The sequence below is a fragment of the Heterocephalus glaber genome, unplaced genomic scaffold (genome assembly GCF_053883595.1).
Source record: "Heterocephalus glaber isolate CG9 unplaced genomic scaffold, H.glaber_assembly_v1.0 deba00001531, whole genome shotgun sequence".
Classification (NCBI taxonomy): Eukaryota; Metazoa; Chordata; class Mammalia; order Rodentia; family Bathyergidae; genus Heterocephalus; species Heterocephalus glaber.
In genome coordinates, this window is record NW_028258329.1 from 19107937 (window position 1) to 19117445 (window position 9509).

A 9509-nucleotide genomic window follows, 5' to 3' on the forward strand; every position below is an offset into this window, starting at 1 on the left:
CACTTTTGCCCTCGGGTTTCAGGGACGGTCTCAGCACAGTTACCTAGGCGAAACGTGAGGCGAAGCGTGAGCCAAAGGGCAGCTCCGCCCTGAAAGACTCACGACCTCTACAGCTTCGGTCGGCCCCTTCCTTTTCCGGGCCCGCCCCGCTACTTCCGGTAGGGTCTCGTCGCGGGGTCTGCAGGAGTGGTTTTTGTCGCCATGGCAGCTACCTTGACCCTTTCGCTGACCGGCCGTGTCCGGGCGGCGGTCGCGCGATGTGGGTTCGTAACTCGGGGGGTGGCAGGTCCAGGACCTACCGGTCGCGAGCCCGACCCCGATTCTGACTGGGAGCCAGAGGAGCGGGAGCTGCAGGAGTTGGAAAGGTATCGGCTCCTTCGCAGGCCCTCAGCCTGAACCACGGCGCCGCGTCCCGGCGCTCGGGGCCGCGCCCCCTTGTCGCAGAGTGTCCTGCCTCCGCGTCCGCAGCAACCCTACTGTATTCTCTTTTTACGTGTTGTGAGGGCCTCAGGGCTGGTGTTCAATTTCCTAATGATTGCGGGTCCCATTGCTAGTGACGTTATTTCATCATCCGTTTAGAGAGTTCGACTTGCTTACAGACAGTTATTGTTTTAGCTGTTCAGATTCTGGGGCGGTGTACACAGCACTCTAAACTGCTAAACATGGCTCAGTTGTCTTTGCGGACTGGGAAGTCGACTGGGCTGTCTGAGATTTAGCCCGAAACTCTTCAACACCCATCTTGCTTGCACGCATGGCTTCTGCCATTGGTTCTCTCTCTTAGCACCCTGAAACGGCAGAAGAAAGCAATCCGACTCCAGAAAATCCGGAGGCAAATGGAGCCGCCAGGTCCCCCTCCCAGAACCCTGACTCGGGCAGCCATGGACCAGATCCGGTAAGACTCAGTGTAACTTGTTGGTTGTGATGGAAAGTGAAGGACACTAGGGGCAGGACATGAATTTGGCATTTTTAAAAAATAATTATTTTTTAAACCGGGCGTAGTGGTGCGCTCCTGTAATCCTGTCTTTGGAGAGGCTGAGGTAGGAGGATGGCCACCAGTTCAAGACCAGCCTTGCCTGCATAGTGAGTTGCAGGTCAGCCTGAACTACATAGACCTAATCTCAAAAGACGAGAAAAAAGAAGCAGAGCCAGGGATATAGCTCAGTGGTGCTGCCACCTGCCTCAAAAGCACAAAGTCCTAAGGGCCGCGGATTTACCCCAGTGGTTCCGCTGCATGCCTTGCAAGCCAAAGGACCCGAATTTGATCCCCGGTACCAAAAAAAAAAAGCGCAAGGTCCTGAGTTTGATCCCTGGTACCAAAAAAAAAGGGAGAAACAGAGTGGGCAGTTCCCTTTCTGTCTCTCTTAGAAGCTATCTTTCTCTCAATACATTTTTCTTACTCTTAAAAAAAGACTAAATAATAATAATGAAAATTATTTTCACACTGAGCTATATTCTCAACTTCTTTTTTTCCTTTTGGAGACAGGATCTCACTAAATTCCCCAGGCTGGGCTCAAACTTGCATTCCTCCTGCCTCAACCTCCCAGAATGCTAGGATTACAGAGGGGCACCAACAGGTCTGGCTTATATTTTATTATTTATTGAAAATTTTAAACAGAAGTATAATAATAAACTTCTAATCTTAGATTTAGGTCATCTAGATTTAATTTTTAATGTTATGACACGGCTTGTTTTTTGCTTAACTTTTTAAATAACAAATTGTAGATGCCACATTTGATATCTAAATAGATCATGGGATTCTTAGCCCAAGGTCCAGAAATGGGCCTTCCATGGTTATATGCATTTTCCATAACTTAGAAAAATCTTAAAAGGGATCTTTTAAAAATTTTAAATTTAGAAAAATTTTCTTTCATTTGAAAACATTTTAGTAGGTAATTTATTACCTGTGGCTCAAAATTATAACTACAGCGTGGTGTATACTTTGATTTATTTGTCCCAGTTTTGTATGACCATTTTTACCGGTTTTTGTGTCTTTTTCCAGAGTTCCTTATGCAGGTACAAGCAAGTATGACTGTAAATTTTTACTTTCACCTCCTGTATCACAAACATAACATACTATGAATTTTATTCTGCACTTCTTTTTTCACTTAAATCCTATAGATTTTTCCATTCAGAAGAGAGAGCTATGTATTTCTCTCTAGCTTAAGTAAACCATAGTTTATTTGACCTTTCTTATGTTGGGCGCTTGGGTTGTTTGCACTCCTTTTGCTTACAAATAGTGCTCCAATGAATAACTGTATACACATCATTTAGTGTATCTGCCAGCAGTATTTGATGTATATGTTCCCAGAAACAGGCTTACTGATAAAAAGACAAGTGTATTTGCATTTTGATTAATATTATTAAATAGCCCTACATTGGTTATGTACCATTTTCCATGTCCATGGAGCGGAGAATGACTCTGGTTGTGACTGAGAATGAAGAGGATTTGTAGAACTGGTCAGGACTTTGTTAGCCTATAGCACTTTTCTTCTGGGTCCCCAGTTGGCTTCCTACTGTCTGAACCCAGAGCTGTGCATGTGCTAGGCAAATGCTTCTCTGTACCATTGAGTTACATCCCGGGCCCATCAGCTCTCTTCTGTCTAGAACAAAATAGCTTTTCAAACCCTAGTAAATCCCCTTTTGTGGTCAATAAATACCTTCAACTTCAAAGAAAAAAAAATTGGCCATTATTAAAATCTTTTCAGCTTCCTGGTCTTGCTCTTTACCTTCAGTTGTCATACTGTACTTCCTTTTTTTTTTGGTACCAGGGATCAAACTTGGGTCCTTCCACTTGTGCAGCAGGCAGCAAAACCACTGAGCTATCCCTGGCCCTACCTCCATTTAAAAAAATATTTATTAATTTATTTTTGAGACAGGGTCTCGATATGTAGACCAGGCTGGCCTTGAACTCACTATGTAGCCCAGGCTGGCTTTGAACTTCTGGTGATCCTCCTGCCTCAGCCTCTCAAATGCTGGGATTACAGGTGTGTACTACCATGCCAGGCTCTCCTTCCATTTTATTTTTGTTTGTTTGTTTTTGGTCCTGGGGATGGAACTGGGGACCTTGTGCTTGTGAGGCAGGCGGTGGTACCACCACTGAGCTAAATCCCTGGCCCTCCTTCCATTTTAGAAGTGATAGCCTGTCACTTGTATAGGACCAGTCCTTGGTGTACTTTCAGTCATATCCTTATGTGCTTACTCAGGGATGTCCCAACTGTGAACTTAAAGCCCTCTGTCATCCTTTTTTAGTTTGTTTGTTTTTGGTACTGGGGGTTGAACTCAGGACCTTGCGCTTGTGAGGCAGGCAGTTGAACCACTGAGCTCTAAATCCCCAGCCCTGTTTTTTGTTTTTAAGGTAGTGGGAATTGATCCCAGGGCCTTTGCACTGAACTACACCCCCAGCCCTTTTTTTTGGTACTGGGGATCGAACTCGGGACCTTGCACTTGCGAGGCAGGCGCCAAAACCACTGAGCTAAATCTCCAGCCCTCCAGCCCTTTTTTTTTTATTTGACAGGATCTTATTAAGTCTCTTTAGTTGCCCAGGCTGGCAAACTTGTAATCCTCTTGCCTGAGCCGCTCAGAGTGCTGGGATTAAAGCCTTCCTTCCTTCTCTGATTCTCAGCTGGCTCCAAGGCTTCCTGACTGGCTATCTTTATTGTTCCTTTGTTTGGTGTGTGTACTTATTATAATAAAACTCCTTACATCCATCAGTGATGCCTTCATTTCATTGACACTATGCAGTCTCTAGCCTTCTTAACATTTGTGTAGGCCAAGTGTGGTGATGGACCCTGTAATCCCAGCGCTGGGGAGGCTGAGGCAGGAGGATTACCCCAAGTTCAAAGTCAGCCTGGACTGCATAGCGAGACCCTGTCTAAAACAAAACAAAACACAGCACAACACAGTACAATATTTGACCCTGTAAATAAAATTCTCTTTTTAATCTTACAGTCACACAAGTTTTTCAAACTCAACATATACAAAATAGAATTCATCATTGTTCCAGAACAATGTAATTCTTCTATTTTCCTGACAGCTCATCAACCACCACAGCTAAGACCCTGAATTGTATCCTTGATAGGAACCCCAATATTTAGTTCTTACCAGATTCTACCAGTTGACCTTCCTGAACTATTTCTTGGCTCTCTTGCCTCCTGTGCTTTCACTGCCTGGATTATTCTAACAGCCTCATGCTAGTTTTTCCTCTTGAGCTTTTTTCATTCAGTTTTTGACAGTGCTGGGACTGTAACCCAGGGCCCTGACTGCTGCTAAGCAGGTGTTCTGCTATTGAGCTACACCCTTTTACCTACACCTTTACCACCGGAATAACTACCAGTGGGTGGAGCTTCACAATGAAAATTGCACCTTCTAAAATTGCACCTTGGCTCATTGTTGCTGGATAAATTCCAGACTGATAAGCACAGCATAACCTTGCTCCCATCTGCACTGTCAGTGTGAAGTATTCCCAGCAAGGTGATGTGCTTCTTTGCACTTCTCATGTGCTTACTCTGTCAGTCTCTTCGATCTCTCCTCTGTCCTTCCCCCTGTCAGCTTATTGCTCACTTTCATCCTTTAAGATCAGCTCTCGCCTGGATGACTTTGTGAAGCAGTGTGTTGTGACTGCTTGTCCTTGGGTTTCCCTCTCAGGTCCTTTTACTTCATCCTGTGCTGTAACACTTAACCATAGCGTCACTGTGTGATACATCTCTCCACCATGGAAGCAGAGATCCGTGCTTTTATCCCCGGGATCTAATGTGGGTATTAAGATTCAGCCAGAAGCATTCATAGAAGTGAAGTGAAGGGACTTGAGAGTGATCGGGATCTTTTGACACAGGAATGGAATAACCGTTTAACACATTCATGAGGTGGCCATAATTTGTATGTCTTCCTGCTGGCTGGCTTGAACCACCAGCGGTACATGCACAACTGTCCCATCTGGTGCTTTTTATTAATTTTATTATTAAAAAGACCAATACAAGTGATTAAATCTGTTTATACCATCAGTGGTACAAGCTGCCAATGGGACAGTCATGCAGGCACCACTGGTGTCACGAGCTGGCGGGAACATGTTAACTGGCACAGTTAGGGAGCGCATCTGCAGTTTTTCCAGGCCTTTTAATTTATTTATCACTAGTATTATCAATTAGCTATTCAGGTAGGAGACTCACACTAAACCTGCTCCTTTTTTCCATAGGTATTTACACAAGGAATTTGCAGATTCCTGGTCAGTCCCCAGGTTGGCTGAAGGCTTTGATGTCAGCACCGATGTTATTCAGAGGGTTTTAAAAAGTAAATTTGTACCCACTGTGAAGCAGAAACTGAAGCAGGATCAAAAAGTACTGAAAAAGCCTGGGCTTGCTCACTTGGTGCAGCAGCTGCAGGGCTCTGAAGATAGCACAAAGCCCCTTGCTGCAGGCCATGCTGTATCGGAGCCTTTCCTGGAAGCCTCATCCAGAGGTCAGAGCCACAGCACCGCTCTGACAGTACAAGAGCCCAGCACTCAGAGTAGAGATCCCCTACGGAGACAGAAGGGAAGCAACAAAGGAACCCAAGGCCTGGGGAAGAGGAGCTTTGTGCCTGTCACTATAGCCTCGGATCATCAGAGAAAGCCAAAGTCCTCCACCAGTGATTGTGCAGGCACCAGAAGCACTGACAGTAATTTCTTGCCAAGTGACAAGAAGCTGGAAGAGTGGAAGGTGGATGAGCTAGGTGATCAGAACTTTAACAGCAAAGTAGTACAGAGGGGGCGGGAGTTCTTTGACAGCAACGGGAACTTCCTGTACAGAATTTGAACCAGAGCATGGCTTATGAAAATGCCATATGAAACATGGCTGGGCAAATAGGGAGCTGCCAGGATTGCTGCCTTTTTCTCTCTTTTTTTAAGACAAGGTCTCACTGTGTAACCCAGGCTGGCCTTGAACTCAGGGCAATGCTCCTGCTTCACCCTCCTGAGTGCTGGGTTTACAGACATCCAGCTAGGATTTCTGCATGTTTTAGTCACTTTGACATAGAAGGGGGCCAGGGATTTAGCTCAGTGGTTCCGGCACCTGCCTCGAATGCGCAAGGTCCTGAGTTTGATCTCCAGTACCAAAAAAAAAAGACATAGAAGGATGTGATGAGCCAAGGATGTGATGAGCCTAGGATGTGAGCTACTTGGCTAGAGTGAAGCTTGTGGAAGCACTGCCTCCACCCTGACCCCTGTGGCCCTTCAGTATTCCTCACTCTTCTGCTTGGGCTCTCTGTGCCGAACACCAGTGTTGTATATGCTGATTTGATGTCTGTGATACTTGTAATATGTTTGGGAAGAAATGAAGAGTTTGCCTTCTGACCTCATTTTCTTCTTGATCAGTGAACACTAAGAGTTCTGGAACTGCATAATCAATTGGTTGTTTTCCTTGTGTGCAAAAATAAAACGTAGCCGTCTGTGTTGCTTGATACTCTCTGGGGTGGGAGGACTTACTTGTGAACCTTGGAGGGTGACGGAATGGAACAGCCAGAAGGGAAAGCATCCCTGTCATTAAACACTGGGAGAGAGATGGAACTAGAGGCATCTCCAACAAAGGGTTCTGCGGGGAGCAACCTGCTCAATGATGAGTTTTTGTTTGTTTGTTTGTTTTGTGGTGATGGGGATTGAACTCAGGACCTTGTGCTTGTGAGGCAGGCACAGTGCCACTGAGCCAAATCCCTGGCCCTCAGTGATGAGTTTTGACAACCAAAAACTGGACATCTTTGTCTTAGTTGCTAGGGTTCTGAAAGAGATTGAGTAGAAGTTTGGGGGAAAAAAAATAGGCAAAAAGCTTTAGCATTCCCATCCCAGTCATATTCTAAAGTTTTATTAAATTATGTTTGGTTGTACAGGTGACATCAGATTTCTACGGAGGTTACGTGAAGTAGGCGAGAACAAACGAGCCCTTCTCCAAATAAGGAAGCAAGACCCTAGGGTGGCCATAAGTAGCAGTATTGGAACTTGAACCTAGGTCTCCATTAATCCAGGGTCTCTGGTGCCACTGTTTGGCATAAGTTCCATTAATTTACTGATTCTTTTTGATACTCCAAATTTATATGAACAGTGTTAAACCACTGTTATTTCAACTCTGTCATTGCTACTTGTTGGCATCTTGCTATTTGTGAATGTCAATTTTAGCAAACGCATTATCATTGATTATTGTTAATGAGCATGTTTGTTGTAAACAGCTCTATCACATGACGTACTAGGAGTACAGTAGACAGATAACAGCCCTTGTTCTCTGTCCTGTCACTATCAAGTAGTTTATGGTTAAGGCTTCCTGATTCCCCCTCCCCTCTGGTGATAATGTGAATTAAAGGCCTTCACAGTAAGCTATACCCCCAGCCCATTTTATTTTCAGACCGTTTAAGTCAATAAGTTGCCCAGACTGACCTTGAACTTGGCAGTCCTGCCTCAGCCTCCCAGGGTACTGGGGTTACAAATGTGTGCCACCATGCCTGGTTTTTGTGATGTTACATGTATGGTTGCCATGATAGTTGTTTGTAATTGTTTAAAGAGGTTCTAGGTGCTATTTGACTGTTATTTTTGCATTTCTAACTCTTGTAAATCATCTCTCTGACCAGGCTCTTACCCCAGCAGTTTATGGAAATCTACAAGCTATTCCTAAAAACTAGGATGCGTTTTTCATATACCTTATCCCCTACTACCCCATTGTTTACTTATCATAAACCTTTTTTCCACTCTTGGAACCTGCTTGTGTAAGAGTTTTGGACTTATTCTTTGGCCCTAGGTTTTCATGTGGCTGGCTTCTTGTCATTTAGGTCTAAAATCAGATGTCACTTTTTTAGGCTTTCCCTATTCAACCAATCTAAAGCACCTCCCTTCACATTCTTATTGTCACCAGAGTCTGATTTTCCCCAGTATCTGAAATTTCATTACTGCTATACTGACAGCACTCTTTCTGTATTTTGAACATAGACCCTGTGAAGGGCAGAGACCGGTGTGTTGATTGCTGTAGTCCCACTTCCTACCATCTCAACATTGGCTAAGTGAATGAAGAAATGACGGGGACTTTGTAACAACCAGCCATTCTATGGCAGTGGAAAGCCCTGCTTTTACAACTGCTAGCAACATCCCACCCTCAGACAAGGCACTTGAGCTTCCAAGCCGACTTGCTCCTCCTCTGGCCTGTCAGTGTGTCTCAGATCCTAACTCCCTGGTGGTAGAAAATTCCAGCTTCCTTGTTGCAGGAAACTGCCTCTGAGCCCGGCAGGAGGCTGGCATGAGTGATGGAGCCCCATTCCTGCTTTGTGTTCACTGGGTTGGGGTCCCAGGACTCCAAGGGCCCCTTTCTAGGCTCTCCTGTCTCACAGCACGAGGAACAGGAGCACCACACTGGATGAGGTGGAACTGTACTTTTGTGGAGGAAGCAACAGGAAACAGGTTTCCATCTGAGCAGGAGCAAAAGGCTGCAGGTGGATTAGGTACCACAGAGCAATCTTTGGAGCAGGACCAAGAAGCTGGCAAACCACAGAGAGCATGCACTTCACTTACCGGCTTTAAGGAGCAGTAGGAATGAAGTCTACCATCTCAGGGCAGCCCCCACCTCAATGCAGCTGAGCTTTGATCTTGGGAATAAGGGCCGGGTATTTAGCTCAGTGGTTCTGCTGCCTGCCTGATCTTGGGAATGGTGGGAGTGTAGGGGCACACAAAATGCTCAGCATAAAACACTAGATGAGATCCTGAAGTGGAATGTGAATATACAGATTGTTGTTTCACTTAGTCTTGTATTATAGAACTTTTCAAACATACAAAAGTAGAATATAGGGGCCAGGGATGTAGCTCAGTGGTGCCACACCTGCCTCTTAAGTGCAAGGTCCTGAGTTTGATCCCTGGCACTGGAAAAAAAATCTTCACAGAAAAGTAGAATATTGCAAGGAACCCCTCCATACTCATTACCCAATATTTTCCTTTCGTTTTGGGGATTGAACCCAGGTCCTTATTCTACCATTGAGCTACACCTCCAACTCTGTTTTTTGTTTGCTTTTGGTGCCAGGGATCAAACTCGGGACCTTGTACTTTGTTTTTGGTTTTTTGAGACAGGGTCTCGCTATGTAGTTCAGGCCTTGAACTCACTATGTATCCCAGGCTAGCCTCCAGCTCACAGTAATCCTCCTGCCTCAGCCTCCCCAGTTCTGGGATTATAGGTTTGCACCACTGAGCTGGGCCCCAACTCTTTAATATCACCTAATATTCTAATAGTGGTTTCTTGTTTCATAAGTAACTTTTACAGTTGATTTATTAGGGTATCCAAACAAAGTCCACAGTTTGTAACATTACATTTTGTTAGGTCCTTTAAATTTCCTTTACTGTATTTTGGAGTTTTTGTTTTGTTTTATTTTGTTTTTTTGTTTTAAAACAGGGTCTCCCTATGTAATTCAGACTGGCCTTGAACTCACTATATAGCCTAGGCTGGCCTTGAATTTATGGCCATCCTCTTGCCTCACCCTCTCAAGTGCTGGGATCACAGGTGTGCGCCACCACA

The 9509-nt window shown here is 44.9% G+C and overlaps 1 protein-coding gene across 2 annotated transcripts; it reads left to right on the forward strand.

Annotated features, from left to right (window-relative positions):
• Nucleotides 1–163: 163 nt before the first annotated feature.
• Ngrn (neugrin, neurite outgrowth associated) lies at nt 164–6422 on the forward strand. 2 transcript variants are annotated; one of them, XM_004852792.3, is made up of 3 exons: nt 164–365; nt 782–892; nt 5192–6422. In XM_004852792.3, the coding sequence occupies exons 1-3, from the start codon at nt 202–204 to the stop codon at nt 5787–5789; spliced, it is 873 nt and encodes a 290-aa protein (XP_004852849.1). In that variant the 5' UTR covers nt 164–201; the 3' UTR covers nt 5790–6422. The 2 variants fall into 2 exon arrangements, 1 of the variants encoding a protein (XP_004852849.1); XR_002397572.2 differs by adding an exon at nt 1484–1574 and having other exon boundaries at nt 175–892; nt 5192–5374.
• The last annotated feature ends 3087 nt before the right edge of the window (nt 6423–9509 follow it).